The sequence below is a fragment of the Onychomys torridus genome, chromosome 10 (genome assembly GCF_903995425.1).
Source record: "Onychomys torridus chromosome 10, mOncTor1.1, whole genome shotgun sequence".
Lineage (NCBI taxonomy): Eukaryota > Metazoa > Chordata > Mammalia > Rodentia > Cricetidae > Onychomys > Onychomys torridus.
In genome coordinates this window covers 37,834,248-37,858,246 of record NC_050452.1, presented here as the reverse complement: position 1 = coordinate 37,858,246, position 23,999 = coordinate 37,834,248, and the positions used below count along the sequence as shown (strand labels likewise).

Genomic DNA, 23,999 nt, shown 5'->3' with positions numbered 1-23,999 from the left:
TTGCTTTATTTCAAATAGGGTCTCATATGAATTAATTATGAAATTTAGTAGAAACCTGGTATCAAATGGTAAAACTAACAAACACAAATTATACAACAATTTACAGGTAGTTCCAACCATAACATCTCCATCTCGTCTAGTGGAGTGTTTGGTAACCTAGCTGGTTAATGGAGTAGTATGGCTGAAATCAAACAATGTACAGAGATAAGTTTAAAGTCTCAGATCTTGATGTGTCTGTTTCCATTGCATCTAGGCTGAACTCATCAGAGCTCTAACTTCTGGCAGAGGTCAGCCCCACACTGAACTATACAAATGAGAATACTGTAAATGTCTTGACCAATACTATGAGTATTAGACAGCACAATGACATAGCTGTGAAGGAAAGTAATAAAACACACAACAACAGTTTCTTCTTGGCATGTTCTGATGCATGGCTCTTGAAATAAGTGTATGAGACACTAACTTGTCTGCATGTTTCACAAGGCCCTCGGTGGCAGCGCTGCGAGCACCTATGGATTCCACACTCGAGCACTTTGTCACAGCTGTCCCCACAAGTTGGTACATCTTCTGTACAAGGCAAAGAAAACTCTGAAAGCAGACAAAATGTCAACATTAAATAAGATACATCATTAGGGAATCATTAACAAAGATCCTTGTTCTTTAGTTCCTGAAGAGTGACATTCCTTTTGAACTATAAAAATTTTATAACCACATATTAGAAAAAATTAACTTTAATAAAAGTAATGCCTAATGTTGCTGCAAAGCTAAACCTAAAGTCACAATTCTGCCTACACCTCCCAACTACTGCCAACACTGGCAAGCTTATTTTTCTTTCTTTTCTTTTTTTGAGAGAGAGCCTCTCTATTACGTAGCCTCAGCTGTCCTAGAACTCATCATGTAGACCAGGCTGGCCTTGAACGCAGAGATCCACTTGCCTCTGCCTCCCACATGCTGGGATTAAAGGTGTGCACCATCACACCTGGGCAAGCTTACACTTCTTATGAAGAAATTTGACACAAAAGTTACCATCAACAAGCACTTTTATGAGCAAACTACTTCAGAAACTGTTAGCTAGGAAAATGAGTATGAGGACATAAAACGTTGAGGGATTTCCACATATGCAGAATTTTCTTTTTAAATTTGTTCAATCTCACAGGATGGAAAGAAATGCACACTATAAAACTCACCTTAACAATCACATCTGACAAGTAAATAAAAGAATCTTATAATGCCTCCTACTGCAGAAGAGTCAAGAAAGGTACTCAACTGCTCTCGAACCCCACACTAAGTTCCCAGAGGAAACTTATGCCAGAGACAGCAAGAGCACAGGCTCCTTCATTATCACTGTCCTCCACGAGACGGGATGCTTCAACTAACAACCTTATAATGATGCGTCACAATCACTCAAACCTCCCAGGTGATATGAAGGCTCACCCCATGTCTGGTTATTTTATGGATATGGAAAGCAGAAGAGTGACTGGTACGTAACATCTCACAGAGGAGTTCCACACCCTCAACCTTCTACGCCCCAGCCAGTCAGCCTTCCTTCTCCCTACCCCGATTTGTCACTACTTCCCTTCTCCAGAAAGTCATGTAGTTTGATTCCTACAGGACACATCTTTTTCAAATTAGCTTATTTGTATGGTAATTTAAATTAACATTCCTTCCATGTCTTCTCATAGCTCAATAGCTCATTTCTTTTAAAAACAAGTCTTACTTGATTTCTGACATGGACAGGACCTCTTCCCGGATCGAGGACACTCTCCACAAGCACCAACATGACAAACTTGCTCACATGTATGATTACCACATGGCAGTGTCTTTCCACACACCTAAAATAAAAGCACTCATCAAGAGATTCAAACTACACAAAAAGGCAGTATAAAACATAACCCACTTGTACTCACAACTTCATTATGCCCATCACATTATGTTTTATGTCTAACACAGGTGTCATACACGTGGACGTGTGCACATTTACATGTCTACTTATTCCCAGTGTCCCAAAGAGCATATCATAAAAATGTAAGGACAGATGTATCCTCAGTTTGTATGACCATCCACCAGACTTCTAACCAGTACTAAACCCGTTCCAGTCCTAGGAAAAGCAACCCATAAAAACAATTCACTCTTCAATGGCATTATCTCAAGAGGAGAACAGAAGAAAGGACAAAGGACAAAGGTCAGTGGTAAAACAGTACACTAAATTAACAACTCAGCAACTAAGTTACTTAGACAAAAGACAGTTTTTCCTCCAGTCGTTAAGCTATTACACTGAAAAACAGCTATATCCGTTCTTCCTCCTTACCTCTGGTTCAGCTAATTGCTCTAACAAGCACTGTGCTCTCTCCAATCATCCGTTTGTACACTCTTTAACACCCCCACCCCAGACAGCACCAACACTTACTTGATCACAGTGCCACACTGGGCTCGCACAACTTCTTTCTGCTTCTTTTTTGCCACACACACATTTTTGTCTACTAACTCTTGGACAAGGCTGACAGTTTCCTAAAATTACAATGATAAATTAGCATACAAATACTAGAAGCCATGAAGACAGCTTTGATTCTGTTTAAAGTCAGTTTCTCACGTATGGTCCTTTACCTGCATGACAAGGATTTTCACACGTGTGATGCCCACAAAGCAGCTTGCGCCCACACGGCAGCTGACAAGACCAATGCTTGGCGCTGCACCTGCGGGCGATAGGTTTTGCTTTCGTACAGTAGCAAGTAGTTGTGACCATCTTTGGACAAGGAGGGCAGGGACCTGGAATGCAACGAAGAGGGGGATTAAGTCAACAACCAAAACTTCTAAGTTGCACGTTTTCAGGAAGTCTCTACCATTTTCTTCATTGCTACTTTAAAGGGCAATCCCTTCTCACAGCAAACTTCAATTCAACTTGGTAATTTTGTTTGATTCCACATTAAGAAGAAACAACCAGGCAAAACAATAACGCAACAATAGGAAACTCACCTGGGTGGCAAAGCAGTAGACATTTATGGCCACAGGGAGGTTTAAACTCTCTCTCACATACTTGGCCACAGGAGTGAGGGACAAGCCATGGATCTAAAGGGGGATCTTCTACTTTCCCGCAGTAGCAATAATATCTACTAGGTGTTTCCGATCTTTTGTATTCAAATCTACATTTTGGACTATAAAAAATGAAATATTAATCCCATCATTACAAGCAATGTAAGAGACAACAGTAACAAGACTTTATATTTTCACTAATGTTTTGGTTAGGTAAAAAATAAAATCTTACTAAAATTCTCCACAATATAACTTCCTGAATATGGAACATTTTTAGATTCACATTCTCCAATACAAGAACCAACAAGCAAATATGGCATGAGATGCGGCTATGCATACAACTTGGCAAGAATCACCTTATTTTTCATATTTACACTTCTAAAACCTGACACAGCCACATGTAGTTAGTTGCTAAGCATTAAAAACATATCTAAAGTACAACCACAAAGCGAAAGCAACATCAGCTTTCTACTAGCCAAGATTTTTAACCAAACTACATTTTTGCAATATTTAGCCAGATTTATATAAGGCTCAGCGTTCTTAAAGTTTAGTGATATGGTCCATAAATAAATAAAATATATTATCAAAAGAAAAATAAAAAAGCAATTATGTTATACATAAACTAAATATTGCAAGAAGAAACATAACAAAATCTTAGAATTAAGAGAGAAAAAAAGCCAGGTAGAGTCCAGCCTGATCTACAGATCCAGTTCCAAGATACCCAAAGCTACACAGAGAAACCCTGTCTTTAAAAAAAAAAAAAAAAAAAAAAAAAAAGAATGAACTTGAATGTAAACAAAGAACTTCCTAATGTTTTTAAAGGTGTGTCTATTTTTTTAACTATTTTGCCTGCATGTACATGGACCACAGATATGCCTAGAGCCTACAAAGATCCAAAGGAGGTGTCAGATGCCCTGGGACTGGAGTTGCAGACAGTTGTGAACCGCCCTATGGGTGCTGGGAACGGAATCTGAGTTCTTTGAGAGAGCAGTAAGTACTCTTAACTACTAGCCATTTCTCCAGCTCTGAGAATTTCCTAATGTTCAACCTCTAAAACAAAATACACATATTTCAAGTCCACTTAAGTCAAGGAAAATAAATAGTTTTATATTTTCTGCTAAAGCAGAATGAGTTATACATTACAACATCAAAGTAAATTTGGGTACTAGGAATGACAGGCTTCAACTACTAAAAATTCACTTGGACATCATCATAAATCATTCCTAAAAAGTGCTCTATGCCTTGTTTCTTCCCAAACAACTGAGTACAGTCAGTGTACTGCACCAGGCTATTTGCGCATCACCATTTAAATTTGTTCTGTATAAAAATCAATATATTTTCATTTTCATGAGAACATGCTGTACTTCCAAATAGACGCCACACAAATGTTCAGAATAACCAAAGCACATTTGTTCTCATAATTAAATTTCAAAAATAAGTTATGGAGAGATGGCTTAGCTGCTCTTGCAGATACCATGGGGCTCATAATAGCTGTACTCGAGCTCCAGGGGAGACTGGTAATGCTGACCTCTGCAGAGCACCGGCACTATGTACACACACCCACAGACATACTTTATGCATGCACACATACATAAACACACACTTGTATGATTTTTAAAGTAAAAACTGAAAACCAATGCCACATCTCATGTTTATAAATAACTGACATCTGATTGGAACAGTTATATTTCCCACTACTGAAGGAAAATGCCTGTCTTATAGTTGCTATGAAAAGGGATGTGTTTAGATGGTTAACAAGCAGCTGACCATGCTACACAGCCCACTTGCACTGACACAGAACTACTCGGGAGGGTGATGTGTACAAATATATGAGTTTACTTTCAAATTATGGAATATTAGCCAGGCGGCGGTGGTGGTGGTGGCGGTGGCGGTGGCGGTGGCGGTGGTGGCGGCGGCGGCGGCGGCGGCGGCGGCGCACGCCTTTAATCCCAGCACTCAGGAGGCAGAGCCAGGTGGATCTCTGTGAGTTCAAGGCCAGCCTGGTCTACAATGTGAGATCCAGGAAAGGCACCAAAGCTACACAGAGAAACCCTGTCTCAAAAAAACAAAAAAAAAAGATGGAATATTAACAATCAAAGGCCTTCCTGTTAATCAGAAAGCACTCATCTTAGAAGCACATGGTGTAAATTCATTTCGATAAAATAACTGTTTTATTTTCATTTTTACCAGGTTCTGGTTATATCTTGACAAGAAGTAAACAAAGTAGGTTCTTAACTTAATAACCACTTATTTATTATATTCAGAATAGCCATAAGGAATACTACACAGAACATTACACTCATCCTTTCAGGCCTAGGAGAAAAATGACACTTCACTCCACCATGGAAAAATTACTACTTAAAACACAAGTGAAGAGAGCAAAAATGAGAAAGAGTGCAGTTCAAGCCTCTAAACAAGTAACTCTAGTACCTGGCTCCCTTCTGCACCCAACATTAAAATCCCTGCCATCAATAACAAGCAAATGTGGACTTCAAACGGAAACTCTTTCAGAGCACACACGCTCAAGAGAGCAGTCTACTGCGCTGAACTCAGGGAGACAGAAAGCTCTACACGTCAAACAGTAAATCCCAGGTTCAAACTCCAGCCCTGCCTCTTCACAGTGAGAAGAGTGTGCGCTCACTGCTGCTCTCAGTGAACTTCCATATCCTAGGGGAATGGACAAAATCACAAGACTGCCAAAGAAATGTCCACATCTAAAGTGTTGTTTAAAAGTATACCACAACAATTTTACAAGTATCTCAGTATATTTATGATAATTAAGGAAGATGTGACTCAAAACCAGATTTTATTAGGCCTAAAGCTATACAATTTGGGAGGTATTAGAAAAAAGAACATTACCTTATACACTAAAAAAAAAAAAAAAAAAAAAAAAAAAATCGTTACAGGGCTGGGGATTTAGCTCAGTGGTAGAGCATTTGCCTAGCAAGCGCAAGGCCCTGGGTTCGATCCTCAGCTCAAAAAAAAAAAAAAAAAAACCATCACAAAAATTGTAATATAAGCATACAGTGCCCCCTGAGCTGATGTTTAATTAACCTTAACAATGAATCTACCATTCCAGACTAGCAGAAACAAATGATTTTACTTCTCAAAGTATAACAGAAGCCCAAAGCCCAATAATCAGCAATAATAAACAAAGCTGGTAAAATACATGCAGATAAACTAATGCTATTACATAATACACAAATGTAACATTGAGACTGGAGATGTAACTGGAACCACATGAATATATCAGAAGATGAGCATACACAGTGTGGCACTGGTGTACACAAATCTGAATGAGTCTCCTTCAGCCTCGTAGACAAGTTCTTTGAAAGAGTAACTGAGCACTGTCTCACGGAAACAGTCTGATGTGTTAGTTATTGACAGGTCTCTCCTCACAAACCGGACAAGTGATGGAAAGCAAAGCAGACTGAACCTTCCAGCCACACAACTTCTGATCTATAATGTTCACTTATTTCACAACTGAAATCCAATGAACCAAAAAACAATTACCATGGCCAAGGATAATCCTTCTTTCCAAAATCATCATCTGTCACAGAAGTTACAAGAAACTGGCTGTCTTTAGCCCACTTCTGAATACAAGGCATGTGGAATATACAGAAACATCCTGAGCAGCTCCAAACCTAAGACAAAGGTGTCAAAATGTATTACATATGATTTTTCTTTGTTAATTATGCAATGCTTTAAAATGATTATCACACAGCTTTTTCAAGACTTACCTAAAGACTAAAAAAAACAAAACAAACTCTAATATCAAAGACACGATCTCTACAAAAGTGTGTTTAGGGGTATAACATATGAAAAAAAGATATTAATCACCCAGATTCAATTAGCAAGAAAAAAACTAAAGCTAACAATCTGAATGATATCTAATTTTATATACATACATACTGCATGTGTATGTATATATATTCACATACACATACCAGTACTGATAATAACATCTTTTTAAAACATAATATAAACATTTATCCTTGTCAAATATAGCTATATATCTTATCATAATTTCATCAATTTCTTATTGTTAAACATCTGTTATTCCCAATTATAAACAATACGACAAAAGAATCCTAGCCAAAATATTTGTGTGTATAAATAACCTGTTTTGTTATATAAATCCAGTAAGTCTAACACTTAACATGAAATTCAAAAAACTAAGCAAAGTGACTATATAAACAACATAAAAGCTTAAGAAAGAGCCAGTGAGATGGCTCAGCAGTTAAAGGCACTAAACTGTGCAAGGTGTGGAGTCCTGAGTTTGATCCCCAGAACCCACACAGAGATACAGGAGAAAAACGCCCACAAAGTTGTCCTCTGACTTCCAAATTCACTGTGGCACACAAGTATCCAGACATGTAACAAATTTTTAAGGTTTAAGAAGTAATACTAATTTAACAAATTAATCGTTAAATCTACCAACATCTTAACAGAGTAGTTCTGCTTTCCTTATTACAGCTATTTGGGGGAAAAAAATCAGACAACAGCATTACATAAAAAGAAACAGCTAATTCCTTAGTTTTAATTCCCCAAAAGCCTGCTCAAATGGGAAGCTAGAGGAGTGAGTGGACAAGGAGGAAGAAATGTCAAATAATGGTACTTTGTAGAAGTTACTACTATAAGACCACAGCAGTTCAACACTAAGCCCTTAAGAAAAAACTGTAAAACATGCTGTTCTAACTCTAACACACACGCTAACGAGACTGGGACATTCATCAATTCTCTGGAAGAATGTTGTTCCAGGAGACATGAACTCCTCAGTACTGCATTTAACCTGTATATTGGCCGAGTCAGTTCCCAAGATGGACAAACAACCCTGAAAAGATAGGGGGTGGGGGAGCAGCCTACAGAGACCAAGCATTCGTGTACATGCACTACTCAGGAGTTGAAAGGACAGAGAGCTAAGGAACCATGACTCTGAGTATGAGGACGCCTGCCCCTGCTGCACTGTCCTAGCCAACTCGAGTATATTAAACTTCTGCTTCACCCTACATGACCAAAACATTTCAGTGGACCTGATTTAACGCCTCTATACCAGTGAAGGATTAGTATGGAGTTTTAAAGTCGAGTCTGTCATGCTCACTCGTCACTTCTCTTTAATTGCTTCATTAGTGTCCTTTTAAATTTATGATGGCTTCACCATCAGGCAAGAGCTTTATAACAGTTATGTCTGACTCTTTCTGTCCCCAATGACCCTGGCCACTTCCCACAATGCTTTCAACATTGTTAGAAGCTAATAAACCATAAGTGTCACTATCAACTTCTAGTTCCTCGCAGGCAAAGACCATGCCCATCTTTATTTCAAACCCACTGAAAGTATGTAGCTCAATGGTAAATCATTTGCCTAGCATGCACTAGGCGCTGGTTAGATCATAGCAGCACATAGTAACATGCTGTGTTTGTAGGATCTCTAAATAGATGCTAAAAATACTTTACTAAAGCAACATGTACACTAGAATAGAAATACTTGTTATATATTGAATAGAAATACAGATATCGGACTGGAGAGATGGCTCAGAGGTTAAGAGCACTGCTTGCTCTTCCAAAGGTCCTGAGTTCAATTCCCAGCAACCACATGGTGGCTCACAACCACTGTAATGAGATCTGGTGCCTGCAGGGATATGTGCAGACAGAACACTGTATACATGATAAATAAATAAATAAATCTTTTAAAAAAGAAATATAGATATCAAGAGTGCTAAAATTACTTAGAGGTAATTCCTTAAATTTTTTAGACTTATAAATTGAAGATGAATTCACATATAAAATTGTCAAACAAATTTTTAAGCAAAGTGAAGGTACAATAGACGGCTAAGTATGTATATAAATGTGAGACATAACACTTGGGGAGAGACATATCATAAAGGAGAACTTACTGCTTGGTTTCTCTTCACTGAAGCGATACAAATTAGGCACGTCATAGCACCTGTCTGAAAAGCTTCATTCACATACTGCTTTGTTCGCTCTAGTTCATGTATATCACCATCTTAAAATTGAAAACATCACAGTAAACAACATCTGGAGACAACACATCTTCACTCACAATCACATTATCTGACAAATGCCAAAGCTTGACAAAGGAAAATAAATGCTCAATGAACTGACGGGGTTTACCAAGTCCATGCAGAAACAGCACTTTGGCTCTCACTGGCTTGCGTTCTGCTTAACATCCCTAACCAACCTGCTGGAGGCAGAACCACTGGCAAGACACCAATATGAAAAGTAATAAAGCACGAAAAAACTCGAGTATGAAGGAAACTGAAAAGCTAGCCAGTGAAGGGCAGGGCTCGCACATATCACGCTCATAATAAAATCTGTGGATGAAGATGCTGAGGTTCCTGCAGTACAACCACCACCCTTCACCACATCAGGCTCACTACTTCTGCTTCGAATAGCAGTATAAGCATTTCTAGGAAAAAAACTACCAGACTGCACTTCCTTTAAGCAAGTATGAAGTATTTCTTTCTAAGCACTAAGATTATCGCCATCGGATAAACTATTATTACCCCAGTGTTATACATGAGAAGTCTGTGACCTCAGTTTGACTAAGTGAATCCTGCATTCCTATCCTGTGCTTTAATGGGGGGGAAAAAGACCCCAAAAAAAGTTAATAAAAGAATGTCAGAGCAGCACTCTAAAGACAAAGGAAATCAAAAGGAAGAGAATTTAAGTCATGTTAGTGTAAGAAAAATGAACTTACATGCCTTTAATAAAACAAAATGATTCAACATAGACTGAATCAATTTCCAAGAAAAGTAGGTCAATAATATATGCTTATGTAAGGACAGAATTCACCATGGCAATAATTGAGTCCAAACCAAAATTTGTTGCCAGAAAGAACTAAATAAATAAGAATCTTAGTTAGGTCCTCATTTTCTAGAAGCATCTAACTAAACATAGAACTTAATAAAAGTGTGCCCTACTGTAACACAAACATAAATGTCATTTAAGGTGCTAAAGAATAAATGTAAAGCACTCTTAAACTACAAAATTACTAAAAACAAACATTTTATTTCAAATTGGCATTTAAGTTTCTAAAGTATCCTCAAACAGAATAATTATATTCAGTATGCTTATTTTGCTTACAATACAACTGGCTTTAAAAAAATATGTAACATTTTAAATTTTGTCACTTTATTCATACAATTTAAACGGCTAATTCAAACAATTTAAATTGAAGACTATGATGGTATCGTCTTACAAGTTAAAGTCTAAGTTTATCTCTATGAAATTCAGGTAACATTTCTTTGAAAGTTGTATTTTAATTTGGCTACAGCAATAAAGTTCATTGTCTGCATGTCACAGTGGACATAGCATGGCACTGGATATCATGTTCTAAAATGACCACAGTGCCAAGAAACACGAGTTTGAGGAGGTTACGGCTGGAATGAGCAGAACTGTCAGTCAAAGGCAGTTAGAACTGTGGAAAGTTATCCAGTGCTTTTTAGTTTTCTCTTCTGTCAAATGCTAATTAATGGTAGCCGTAAAGGCCTACAATAAGTAAAGCCAGTGTGCAGGGAGAAAAAGGTGTAGTTAAGAAGTCAGGCAGAGTGGAGGCTGAATAAGAAGGAGGTAAACATTGGGAGAATTCCTACAAAGCTGCAGCTGGTTTGATTCTGGAGTGTTAGCACCTAACTTTAATCTGCTTTTTGTGATTGCTACCTTTTTTGTCTCCCAGTACCTTCTACATGAATCTTGTCAAAGGTGCAAAGCCTAAGCAAACTTGGTTAGGGAATAATCTAGAAAAACCATGATATTCCTTAACTGTGAATTTGCACTTGGCACTCAAATCCCTTTAGGGAGCTTAGATAAGAGGTTTTAGACATGGAAAGTAACTTGCTAAAGGTGTAAATTGGAGAATAAAAAGCCCTTTGCAAAAGTCCCCCTGCAGCTGAAAAGGCAAAAAATTTTCTCCTTAAGGTGCCTCTGTACAGGAGTGAACGCACACCCGTGTAAACATGGGGTAAACAGCAAGTTCTAGACCAGACAGCACTACAAAACGAGACCCAGCTTCAAAAATAAATATGTTTAACATTTGCCAAGTAAAATCTAGGAGGCTTTGGTGACAATTACACTGTGGTTTAATTTGTACCATGTATATACCACCACTTCTTGTGCTTTTCAGAGTCAGAAGCTGAAGTGCTACTAGGGTAGGGAAACAAGAAAAGTCATCTTTCCTAAGTGAGGTATCCCCAGGTGAAGATGACGTACTCTTTAGAAGAAAGCCATGCAAGTCTGAAGTCGGGAGAAGAGAATCACAAAAATGCAAAGGCTGAGACTAGAAAAATGGGCTTCTTGGTAATATACTAGTGTTCAACTCCCCAGGGCATGGGGACCATCTCAGGACTCTGGCATTTATTAAAACACTTAACTGTTCCAGTTCCCTTAATTTATTACATGCATAGTGCAGAACACCCAGGAATGAGAATTAAAGTATTAATGTATTTGATACAAAAATTACTTGTGATAAAAACTATGCTGCAAACTCATAAAGCATGCAAATGATAGCATTTTTTACTACCTACACTAAAAGATAGTTGTGTTATACTACTATATGCCATATTTAAAGGTAAAACCTGCCTCCTTCCTAGAATGGTTGAAGTGAGGTCCTCCTCTTTACCATAAAACTTAGATTTCTATTTAGGAAGTCATCCAGAAGCAAGACATTCTCTGACCCTAAAGTTGCTTTCATCAGCTTTTATTTTGCTAGGCTTGACATTTTAGCTGGACTTCCTTCATTCCTCAGGAGACGTGGTAAATTTCTTAAGAGAATGATTACCAACCATTGCAGGTTCATCAGTACATGCAGGTAACTCACAAAGCACCCAGAGGAGGACAGACTGAGGGGCCGGGAGGGGCGGGATGACACATACTGGAAACGTACTCTCTGTTACTAACTCTCATGTTCTTATCTTTATTCCAGCTAATATGCAAACTCTGCTTGCTTGACCCTGTTATACTAGCAATCCTGTTCTCAGGAAAGCACTGTGTAGTAACTGAGGAACAAACCAGTAACAAATAGAAGAGAGCTGATGAGGAACAGAAGGCCTATACCTAAAGGAAGACAGGATTTTTTAAGTGGAAGAAATCTTTTAAAAAGAAAAGGACAGAAAAAAAAAAAAAAAATCAGTTCTGGTAGAAAACCTCTAACACTCAAGCTTACAAAACGTGCCAGACATTTCAGTAGACAGCGAGTACTACCTGACAACCATTCCAACCACGCCACAGTATTTACTATCTCTGGACTCCTTTCACATAACAGAGAGGCCTTAGCCAATGGAAATACCCAAATCTTAGAAGCTTGACTTGTGAGTCATCCATTCAACCAGTCTACTGACTTCCCCCAATAGACAGGTTCAAGAGCAGCTGCCTCCTCTACTTCAGAGTCATGATGCTTTACACAGAAAATACAATGAGCCCAGTAGAGGTTGAGAAGCTGAGCAAATCAGGTTGAAGCCAACTTTACCATTTCCTAATTGTGTCATTTTGAGAGAATCTTCTCTCCGATGAAGAGTCATTTCCTAGAAAAAACGTTTCTAGCTCTAACAGGATTTTAAGTGAAAAAGGAAGTAAAATGAGAATATATATAAGCCTGTGTGACATAAGACTATACAAATAGCATGAAATAGATCTCTAAAAATATTTTTTAAAAAAGGTGTTCATGTTTCTAATGACCTAGGTAAAAAATTGGAAAGCTTAAGAGTATAGATATTGATCTTTGAAACAATCTATTTTAATAACTTTCTATTAGTAAACACATATACCAGTATCAGTATGGTCCTCTCTCACATTAAATAAAAGGAGGTCGGGGTGCTTTAAGTACAACCCAAACACATACAGCAGATAATGAATATGCATGTCAGACCTTTAAACATTTAATTTTTAAAAAATAGTATGAAAATCAAATGTTAAGGTATAAAACTCCAGTAATAAAGCCAAGAAACAAAATGTACTATAATGCAACTTTAACATGATTAAAAGGGAGAAGAAAATGAAGACCACACTGAAAGGGGTCCCCCACTGTCCTGTGACCTAAGAGAACCACAGCCAGTAACTACCCCGCTACGCTTCTCTTGTGAGTTAGGGTTGTAAAGAGCACTTGCCATACAACCTACTTTATACAAAGGTTAGTATTAACAGCACATCATTTAAATAGCAAAACGTACTCAACTTCACAAGATGTCCACACTGAAAATGAGAAAACTATTCTGTATAGCAATTTAAACTATTACTAAACCAGATCAGAAAAATGCTTCTACATCTAGCAAGAAGGTAGATATTGGTAAAGTGTTACCTGTGTGAGTAGTGTAGGATACAAATGTGTTAGCTACGATCTTCCCCCGTTTTCCTTCCAAGTCTTCATCCCCTTCCTCTTCAGAGGAGGAGGAGCTGCCCTGTTCCTCCACAAGTTTCCTGGCCGCAGCTTGATTGGCCTTCTTGATCTCCTCAAATTTCCTCTGGGATGTCAGCTCTGCTTATAAAACCGGGAAAAGAAGTTTCATTTCTGCAAATCAGTGTCTCACAAAGCATGGTAGGATGCAGAATCTCATCTCTCATTTTGCTCCAGTTAGGCTCCAGTTTATCTGACTATTATATCAGTTTATGCACACATTTGAAAGTTTATGCACACCTTTAGACTATCCTCTTACAATCAGTGAGGGAAAAAAATCTAATTTATCACAGAACCAAAGAAAACAACACAAACACTAACTTTATAAGAATCCTACCAACATAATCAAGAGCCATAGACTCGAAGACGAACAAGCTAATGAGAATTTCTAAAAGTATAGCAACAGTGCCGAACACTTCTTAAGTAGCCTCAAAATAAAAATACCAACAAAAATTTTAAATGGAAATCAGATGTTAAAATACACTATACAAGCCAGGTGTGGTGGCAAGTACCTCCAGAGTCAGGTGGATCACTCTGAGTTTGAGGCCAGCCTGGTCTATGTAGAGAGCTCTAGGACAGCCAAAGCTACAAAACAGACTGTCTCCAAAAAAAAAAAAAAAAGTCAACCAAAAAAAAAACTGTAGAAGCCAGGTGTGAGAACACACAGCACATCTTTTATCCTAGCACTTAGGAGACCAAGTAGGTGGATTCTCCAAAACACAGTCTCAGGAATCCTGTCCAGCCCACAATGCCTTTGCACAGATAACATCCATGGTTTACCTACTGTATTTATTAGCTGTTTCTTCTAAAGCTCCAAATCTTCCAGCCTCCAAGGTGAACTTGACATTTTTGTGGTCACACAAAACATTAACACAAAAAACATGCTTCTAACAATTTCACTCCAAAAAATGATAAATAGGACTGAATTGTTCCTCTACTATTGTCCAGAAAAAGGAGTTAGTGTTTGAGCTAGATCGTCTCATATCTAGAGCACTCTCTGTACTCCCCCACTGTTACTTAATTTCACATAATACAAAACAGAGCCAGACAACTTCCCAGCACATGTTCCCAATGAGACTTCCAACTTCTTGAGAGTAAGGATCCTGGGAATTGTACTCCAGCTAATAAGCTCTACGCTCTAGAGACAGCGATGGTGCTTTAAGAAAGGCTCCCAAGCTGAATGGGTGCTCATATTAAGAGGATTTTAAATTTACCGTTCTAAATCACTACCTAAAAACTTACTTCCTACACCAGGCTCATGAGCCACTATCAAAATAAACCTTCTCCCTTTCGGTGGTATATTTGTACGTAATGATACTTTACCTCTTATTGCCCTCAGGAATTGCTTTCCTTTCCTTACTGCAGCTAATTTAGTTGGTGATTAGTAATCAAAACAGACTGTTTCCAGTGAAAATGGCAGACAAGGTACACAACGCTTACTTTAGGGATCCTTGAGAACTAGGAGAAAGAAGAGCAGTAACTGCTCTAAGACGTATGTCTCAAAATAAGGATGCCATTAATGGGGAGTCGGAGGGGCTGTTAAAAAGAATTGAATCAGGAAGATATAATAGAAACACTCAACACTTAGACTCCAGTAAGTGTATGTTACCATCAGTTAGGTAACACCCGACCGGGGGGAAGTCGCAGACAAGGTGACCAAGCCAGGCTTCTCACACAATTCTTCCTTCCGGTCAAATGTCAGCCATTCAGACCAAGAACGCTTTCCTTTCCTGCTACCCACAAAATCCAAGCAAGCTTATCAACCTGCTCACAGCTCTCCAAACTGTACACTTCACCTCTTTGATAAACTGGCCAAGGGCAAGGAAAATCAACACTTAACTTTCAAGTCACCTTAAGAGAAACCCCACTCAAAGGCTCGATTTTGCTCCCCAAGGGAAGGGAGAAATGATGCAATTATTTTATGATCTCAGAAATTATATATATATATATATATATATAGAGAGAGAGAGAGAGAGAGAGAGAGTGAGTGTGTGTGTGTGTGTGTGTGTGTGTGTGTGTGTGTGTCTTCTGAAAAGTACATTCCAAACACAAAATGATTTCAGGGTCCTTCCATCTTTTCCATGCACAGTTCCATGTAAGTGCTCCCAACACTCCACTAAACCAAGATCTCGTTTGGACCAAGGCTCCTGGCAATTCCAAGGTGGCAATAGTAGATACATCCGAGGAAAGACACGAAACATATGGACAGGAATCAGTGAAAAACACCGCCAACAAACAGCGCTTAGAGCGTCTAAAGCAATTAGTCAAAAAAGTCAGATAGCCTGGTGCAGATGGCTTATCAACTAGTCTCCCAAACAGAGTTAATATAGGATGGAGTGCCCAACTCGTACGTACATGGGATTCTGAGACCTTAGTTAGCCTAGCTTGCTGTTACCATACACAAAGATACGAAGGCACAGATCCTACTTTACAACATCAAGAGTTAAACGTTTTAGATTTTAAAAGAAAAACAAACACCGGCGATCAATTTACTGTAAACAAGCACTACGTGAACCAAAACAAACCAGATCAGCTGGACACAATTTAAAACTTAAGGTCTAGGGATTCAGGCGAGTAAAAAGTAGTGATTGGAAGAGTCTGGCCAGAGGTGGGGGAAGGGGGTAGGGAACAGGCAATGCCAATTAAAATGAAGATAAAAATCTGCTTGTTCTGACAAAGTCCCGGTACTAAACTAAGCTCCCTGAGCAGTTAAACAGTGAACGAGACGACGAGGGCACTGGCAGCCACCGCTAAGTGGCAAAGTGCCTGGGGAGCTTGGTAGGCACGGGGACCCGAGCCGTCCTCACCGCTCGCCTCCGGGGTCTGCAAGGCTTCGCCTCCCGCCGATCGCTGCCTGCGACCTGCAGCGGCCAGGGTCGCCGCTTCCCCGGGGCTGGGACCCGAGGGCACCGCACCCCCGACCCTTTTGACGCGCCCTCCTCCGGCGCCACCCAGAGGGACTCCATTTCCTGAGGAGGGGACCGCGGCGGCCCGTCCTCGGGCTCGGCCTCGGCCAGCGACCACCTGGCGCCAGGAAGCGTCCATCCCTGCAGAGGAGAGAGAAAGAAGGAGCCTGAGAGGGGGTCCGAGGCTGCGGGGTGGCTGCCGGGGGACCGCGAGGTCGCGGGGCGGGTGCAGACGGACCCCGCGACCCGGAGCCTGGGTCTGGGGAGGTCGCGGCCCGGCGTCTCCTCCCGAGGGCGAGCCCCCGCCAAACGCCCGGCTGGAGCGACGGGCCAGGAGGGAGAGAGCTACGGAAAGAAATGAACCACGGAGCCACGAGGACCTCCCAAGCCGGGACAGAAAGCGCGGCCACGGGAAATCCTCCTCAGCCTCAGGAGAAGTGCGGGGGGCAGAGAAGCGAGCACTGACCCTGCGGCCGCGGCCGGGAACCAACTGCTGGGGTGGACCACGCCGAAAGCTACGTCTCCTTACCGACGGCGCCCACCGCCAGCGACTACAACTCCCAGAAGCCTCCGCCCGCGGGCCGCAGAATGCGTGGCAGCGCGGCCGCTTCCTCATCCGGAAGCGGCGAAGGAATGCTTAGCGCGCATGCGCCCGCGGGGGTTCTTCCCGGCCTTTGGGAACTACATTTCCCAGCGTGCTCTGGGGCTCGCGAAAAGCGAACACCTTCGCTGGTGAGCGCGCCAGGAGCATGCTCTTTAACGCATCCATTAGCACTCCGGAAATCCGCGGGGTGTCAGGATTCAGTCTGAGAGGGCTCAGTAGACCTAAAGTTGCTTTCGCTGCTGTTGTCTTGCTGCTTGGAGGTAGCGGGAAGATTCTCATCCGGGAAGTTCTTACAAAGAAACTACTGTGTCGCCATGGGAAACTAGGTCAGGAAAGCTACTGAAGCCTTGTAGGAAAGTGGCTTGAGTTGAGAAAGCCCCAAAGAAATCCAACAACCCCTATTATTACTGTCTTTTACAGTTTAACGAGCTTTCCCCTGGAGACGTCTTATTTTACCTTCCAGACTGCTCCCTCAGGTATGTTTCTTGAAGAGACAAAATAACTGAGAGCCAAGAGCTAATCTTTAGACTGCACTGAGTATACAATAGCATGTATAAATTACGGAAATTCGTTTAGTGGTCTGTCTGGGACTAAGCAGAATTTTGGTTGATATTTGGGATTATACAGTCATTAAATTACACTCCAACTTAGTTGCCCAGCATTTACTATAAGCATCTAATAGATGCTATTTAATGTGGCCGGTAGTGCACAAAATATTTACACATGTATGCTGCACTTAACATATATGTATATACATACTTAAACTGATAAACCACAAGGATATATTTTAAAGTACATATTAAAGTCTGTTACCTTAGTTGTAGTTCCGTTTTTTATGAACTTACTGAACAAGTGTGAAAAGGCAGCATTAGTGCCCCCTTCTGGTGGAATTAAGACTTCATCTGTGAAGATTAGTTATCTTGGGTGTGGAAATGTTCTGTACTGATAAGAGGAGTAGTTTCACAGGCATGTACAGGCATAATAACTCACCAATTATGTATTTGTGATTTGCACCATTTAAATGTGCATTATTCCTCCATTTTTAAAACTACTCCAAAGTAAGTCTAGAGAAATAATATACCTTGATATAATTGTTGTCCAGCCATTTGACAATGCAATTTAATTGAAATACGGACATAGTGTCCTTATTTTGATTGGTTTTGTCAGAGGATCTATACTCAACTCTTCAAATGTATTTATCTTTTACGTATACATCTTTAAACACTTCCAGTTATGAACGTATTGCCTCTCTTCACAATCCGATATGTATGTCCTATGATCCTGACTCCTTTAAGCATCCTGAGTACCCTTTAGGTTTTCTCAGGAGAAGGCACTAGAGACAGTCCAGGCATGAGGTGAGTTCCCGGTGTTGTTTGTGGATGCTGCACAGCAGCAGATCACTCACCTTGCAACTCTGCCTGGCCTGACAATACCTTTCTGGAAGTCCTTCTGTCATGTTCACACCTTGATCCACCACTCACTTTACTACTGGTGTGTCTCCTGACTCTGTGCTTGGTACCGGATCCACTGCAGACCAGGCACTGTCCACCCAGTTCTAAGGTCCCACACAACACTCCCACTCCATCACTTGCTATCACCTGCCCTTGTTGGCACTCCAAACACTTTCTTCCTGCTTGCTCTGTAGATTGGCTCTGTACAGAACAGACCACCCACTTCCTCTGCTTTCCCTTGTGAAGAACTATACCCTTTCTGATAAGATCTGAATTCCAGTGTTGGAAAGGGACACTTTATGTTTTCCTTGGTAATTTCCTTCATCCTAATACAATATACAGCATCTGGAGATGCATTACAACTCAGTGGTAGAGTACCTCCCTCCTTTGCAGGAGGCCTCAGACTGATAGACCACCAGTACCACAATAAAACAAGAATGCAAAGGAACTTCCTTATGTTCATTCCTTTATCAGAATTTTAAAATGCTTTATATTAAACAACCCACTAGGTGTTTTCTAGTCCCATTTGCTACAATGATAAAGACACTATATGCATTATATCAATATCCTTTCAAATTCCAACACAGCCCAAAGAAACCAGGGGCAGGGAAGAAAGTATTATGAAAGAAATAAAAGATAAGTGTGTCTTAGTCCCTGTTCTTATTGTTGCTGGGAAGAGATACCAAGGCAACTCTTATAAGAGAAAGCATTTAATTGCGGGACTTGCTTACAGTTTCAGGGGTTTAGTTCATTATCTTCATGGCAGAGAGAATGGCAGCATGCAGGCAGGCACTGGAGCAGTAGCTGAGAGGTACATCCTTATCTCTAGGCAGTGAGGCGGAGAGAGATGTAGCCTGAGGCTGGAATGGGCTTCTGAAACCTCAGAGCCCACTCACAGCGATACACTTCCTCCAACAAGGCCACATCTATTCTAATGAGCCACACCTCCTAATCTCTTAATTCTTTCAATTAGAGGATTTGCATTCCCTGGTGACTAAGCATTCAAATATAAGTCTGTGGGGGCCATTCTCACTCAAATACTGCAATAAGCAATGCAAATTTACCATTCAGGGGGAAAAAAAAAAAAACCAGTTCATCCATAGATGAGGAAGAGAATAATTAGAAACGTTATGTAACCAGGTTGATTTTTTTTCTGACCAGCTTAAAATGCATGTAACTTTAGGAAACAACTTGCTGTACTTAGTAATACTCAGAATTATGATGTCTCAAAGTACTTATAATGTGAACTTTATGAAAATAAAATTTTAGCAAAACAACTAACAATTTTGATATTTAAAGAATTTCATATCAAAAATATACCAAAAATTCATCATATTTAATGTAATTTTGTTTCAAACATTCATCTAACTAACCTGTCAAGTGTGGCATGGATCCTAACAGCTCCCTCAGGGGATGGGGGTGAGAAGACACAGCATCAACGACACAGACACCCCAGTCTGTTGAAGGCAAATAATGAACTCATTTATTCAATAACAGGGAAGGCCTTATTGTAGAGTCTGCCATCAGTCGCATGGGTAGCTGGGTAGAGGTGTGCAGACTGAAGAGACAATGAAGAAGACAGAAAAGAGGTCTGCTGGTCAATGCCAGCACCCACGTGGCAGCCCACAACTATCTGTAATTCCAGTTCCAGGAGATCCAACACCCTCACACAGAATAAATACAGGCAAAACATGAGTGCACATTAAATAAATAAATCTTAAAAAAAAAAAGTTCCTTGTTACATTTAAAATAGACAGGAAAGTTATATTCCCACCTTAGAGGGTTATTGGCACTGTGGTCAAATGTTCATAGCCTAGGTGCCATGTGGACTCATCTGTCCATTTTTGTCTGGAGACTAAGCAGCAAAGTCACTGAGGAAGACATGGTACAACACAGACCTTCATATCTCCAGATACCTGTGCTTCTCAGCATCAGGAATCTTTGTGACAAACCCAAGAAATTGGCTTCTTGCTCTAAAGAACTAACACAAGTAACATCCTGGACCAAGTCCAGTGGCAGAAACTCAACCCAGATAAAGCAAAAATGAGCCTGACTTGAAAGAGGAGAAATCGGCAATCTGACAAGATATCCAGTATCAACCTTTTTGAAGAGCCAACATTGTCAGGCTGGTGAGTAATTGTGTGATGAATTGATATTTTCAGAAGCCCAAAGGATTATGTTAGTGAAAAAAAAAATTCTTTCACCTCCTAACTAGTCAGGAAGTCAAAAGCCAGACATAGATATAACTCTAGAAAATAGCATCTCAAATTCACCCAACAGACACTCCTAACAAGCCTGAAGTGGCGACATGTAGATGACTGCCATTATCACTAAGCAGAAGCCCATGCAGCTCTCAGGGCTGTGGAGGAAGCAGTCACATACAACTGCAAAGACACAGACACTGAACCTGTGCCACAAGGTCAGGCTTGGCCACTGGATTAGCTGTGCAGGTGCATAAACGATTCTCCCATTCTTTTTCTCTCTTCTCTTCTTCCAAAATAATTCAACTATACCAATAGTTAGAATGATTGCCACAGAGCTGTACCTAGCTTTGCCAGCTCTCAGCATTAATGTTCATTGGCTACAGATTGTTTTTCAAAGATTAAAAAGCAGCATATACAGTTGAAGCTCTATGCATTGGTCCCCTTCCTTCCATCCCACTGTCCTCGATCCCCAGAAGAAGAAGTAGCCACTACTTGTCTACTACACCTTTGGCTATTACTAAACATTAAAATCATAATAACACATGCAAAACAAACATAAATGCATAGAAAATTCTGTGTGTGTAATTTACATAGACAGTATTGTGTGTTCATGGAAGAGTATTGACCCAGGTGAAGTGGTGTGGTGGTGTGAAAGAAAATGGCCCTGAAGGAAGCAACACAATGATGAGACGTGGCCTTGTTGAAGGAAGTGTGTCACTGTAGGGGTGGCTTTAAGGTTTCCTATGCTCAGAATACTGTCCAGTGTGACTCTCAGTTGACTTCCTGTTGCCTGCAAGATGCAGGACCCTCGGCTCCAGCACCACATCTGCCTGCACACTGCCATGCTCCCCGTCATGATCATGGTGGACTCTTCGCAGCAATAAAAATCCTAACTAAGACAAGTGGTTAAGATCAGAGACACTGTCTGTGTTCAAATCACTGTTTTTCCACTTCCTCCCTGTGACCATATAACTTTATCTCTCTGCATCTCCATTTCCTTATCTGTTAAGCCGAAAACGTGATTGGACCTAACTCACGAAGGAAGATTGAAAGCATTACTGCCTGGAAGGCACTCAGGACTGCCTAGAATAAACTAAATATAATAGAAGCTTAATCTGCCAGCACCAAAATGTTTTTGCTGCATTTCACGGTAAGAGTATTTTCTGGGGGGCGGTTTTGTTGTTGTTATTTGTTTTTTTGTTGTTGTTATTGTTGTTGTTTGATGGACATTTAGGTTCTTCCCAGGTTTTTGTTGTTATTTTTTTATACATTCCTAAACATATCTCCTGGAGCACACAGGACAGATTTTCACCAATGACTATCCCTAAGAACAAAATTGCTGGTCAGCCCAACCTTGTTCTTTCAGATAAAGTGTATTGTTCTCCAAAATATATGCTAAGAGATCTCACAGTCACTGAGTTTCCAACAGTCTACATGTTCACCAACCTGACTGTTGCCATGCCATTGTTTCTGTAAGACATAAAAGGATGACTGTCTTCCAGATCTTCATATATTTTCCTATTTTCTTCATTTTCTCTGAGTTTAGTACTGACTTACTTTTCCCAAGGATAAAGTAAATAGTATCAAACATGTATTCTGAGACTGTCATTGTTTGGTATTAGGTACCCTGAGCAGTCTTCAATCTTGGATATCATTAATGGCATCTCAAGAATTATCAGGAAGAATTTTACTTAAAATGACAGTATCCTACCTAAGCTTATTCAAACATTCTTAAGAAAAGTTGTTATTTTTTTTACTTTTCAAAGCAGTGAACTTCTCAAAAGTAAAAGTACAAGCTAACTTTACTGTAAACGACACTCACCCACCCAACTTTACTTCTTATACATGTCTTACATATCAGTAAAAATCTTCCTATAATGTAAGTATTAGTGTTGCCTTGTTGAACAGCCTAAAATTGGGAAACATTTAAATGCTTCAATTTATTTGTTGCTTTATACATTAAGTTTACACATGAAATTTTATTTGATTGTATTCTCATTTTAGACTGGTACTTTTTTTTAATGATACTCCACATCTGTACAACTTCACTGTAAAGTCTTTATTATTTAGGTTGTTTTTTGTTTATTATTAGTGTGTTTGTGTAATCCGTGTGTTATGTAAATGTGGATGTGCACATGACATGGCACATGTCTAGAGGTCAGAGGACAACTTCTGAGAATCAGCTCTCTCCTTCCACCATAGGCTTTCCATCAACTCAGGTCATCAGGCTTGTAGGTTGAGCATATTTACCATTTAGCTATCCTAATGACCCCTAAACTGGTCATATTTTCTATATCAAAACTAGCCAATGTTAGAAAAAAGGTATTCATTGTTGCCCAAGAGCACTGATTTTGCTACCCATAATTTCCTTTTTATTAATAAAATACATTTTTACATTTTTAATAGGCATAAATAAGGCATAAATAATTTTTTGTTTTGTTTTGAGACAGGGTATATTGGTGTAACAGCTCTGACTCTCCTGGAACTTTCTTTGTAGACTGGGCTAGCCTCATACTCACAGAGATCTGCCTGCCTCTGCCTCCTCAGTGCTGAGATTAAAGTCATGCACCACCACTTCACAGCATAAATAAATGTTTTTAAGCCCGACCAGAAGACCAGATATGTTTGACACACTAAGAAAATAGCCTTCTGGGAGTGTGGTGGTTTGAATGAAAGAAAGTAGCCCACATAGGATCATAGAGAGTGGCTCTATTAGGAGGTATGGCCTCGTTGGAGGAAGGGTGTTGCTGGGGTTGAATTTTGAGGTCCAAGAAGCTCAATCCAGGTCCAGTGTCTCCTTCAAAGCCTGAAATTGATTAATCACAGCTTTTTCTAGAGTCTGTACCTCTTGCACCATAAATGATTCCAGGGAGTTCATGGAATCAAACAACTTTTTATGTTCATCAGAAACATATGAATTTATTCTATCAAGATTAAAATATGTACACCATACCATTGACACCTATTTTGGATTTCAATGGGCAACTCCTATGAGTTCCGAAAAGGCTGATTCTGTAATTACACACCTATTAGAAGTTATGGCCATCATGCCAATACCTGTACAAATTAAGACTGACAATAATCCAGCATATGTCTCAAATAAAATGAAACAGTTGCTTGATTATTATAATATAAAGCATATTACAAGTTTACCACACAATCCCACAGGCCAAGCAGTCTTAGAAAATCTAATAGAACTTTAAAGGACATGCTAAATGAACAAAAAGCCATAAGCCGGGTGGTGGTGGTGCACGCCTTTGATCCCAGCACTTGGGAGGTAGAGCCAGGCGGATCTCTGTGAGTTTGAGGCCAGCCTGAGTGGGCTACAGAGTGAGTTCCAGGACAGGCGCAAAGCTACACAGAGAAACTCTGTCTCAGAAAAAAAAAAAAAAAAAA

General features: G+C 40.0%; 1 protein-coding gene and 1 long non-coding RNA gene across 3 annotated transcripts in view; one reads left to right on the top strand and one right to left on the bottom strand.

The window, feature by feature from the left end:
- Nfxl1 (nuclear transcription factor, X-box binding like 1) overlaps positions 1-16,911 on the bottom strand; it is a 41,793-nt gene extending 24,882 nt beyond the window's left edge. Inside the window, exons 1-10 of one of the 2 annotated variants that reach the window (XM_036201107.1) lie at positions 16,874-16,911; positions 16,246-16,485; positions 13,343-13,519; positions 8,925-9,034; positions 6,544-6,674; positions 2,974-3,152; positions 2,605-2,766; positions 2,408-2,508; positions 1,718-1,832; positions 464-588 (exon numbers count right to left, since the gene is read on the bottom strand). In XM_036201107.1, coding sequence (XP_036057000.1) covers positions 464-588; positions 1,718-1,832; positions 2,408-2,508; positions 2,605-2,766; positions 2,974-3,152; positions 6,544-6,674; positions 8,925-9,034; positions 13,343-13,519; positions 16,246-16,483 — 1,338 coding nt within the window. In that variant the 5' untranslated portion in view covers positions 16,484-16,485; positions 16,874-16,911. Of the gene's footprint in view, positions 1-463; positions 589-1,717; positions 1,833-2,407; positions 2,509-2,604; positions 2,767-2,973; positions 3,153-6,543; positions 6,675-8,924; positions 9,035-13,342; positions 13,520-16,245; positions 16,486-16,810 lie in introns of both variants that reach the window. The other variant, XM_036201106.1, reaches the window with a different exon arrangement.
- Positions 16,912-17,085: 174 nt separating this feature from the next.
- LOC118592328 lies at positions 17,086-21,744 on the top strand. Its single transcript, XR_004946062.1, has 3 exons — positions 17,086-17,274; positions 17,369-17,424; positions 21,614-21,744. It is a non-coding gene; the product is annotated as an uncharacterized LOC118592328 (long non-coding RNA).
- The last annotated feature ends 2,255 nt before the right edge of the window (positions 21,745-23,999 follow it).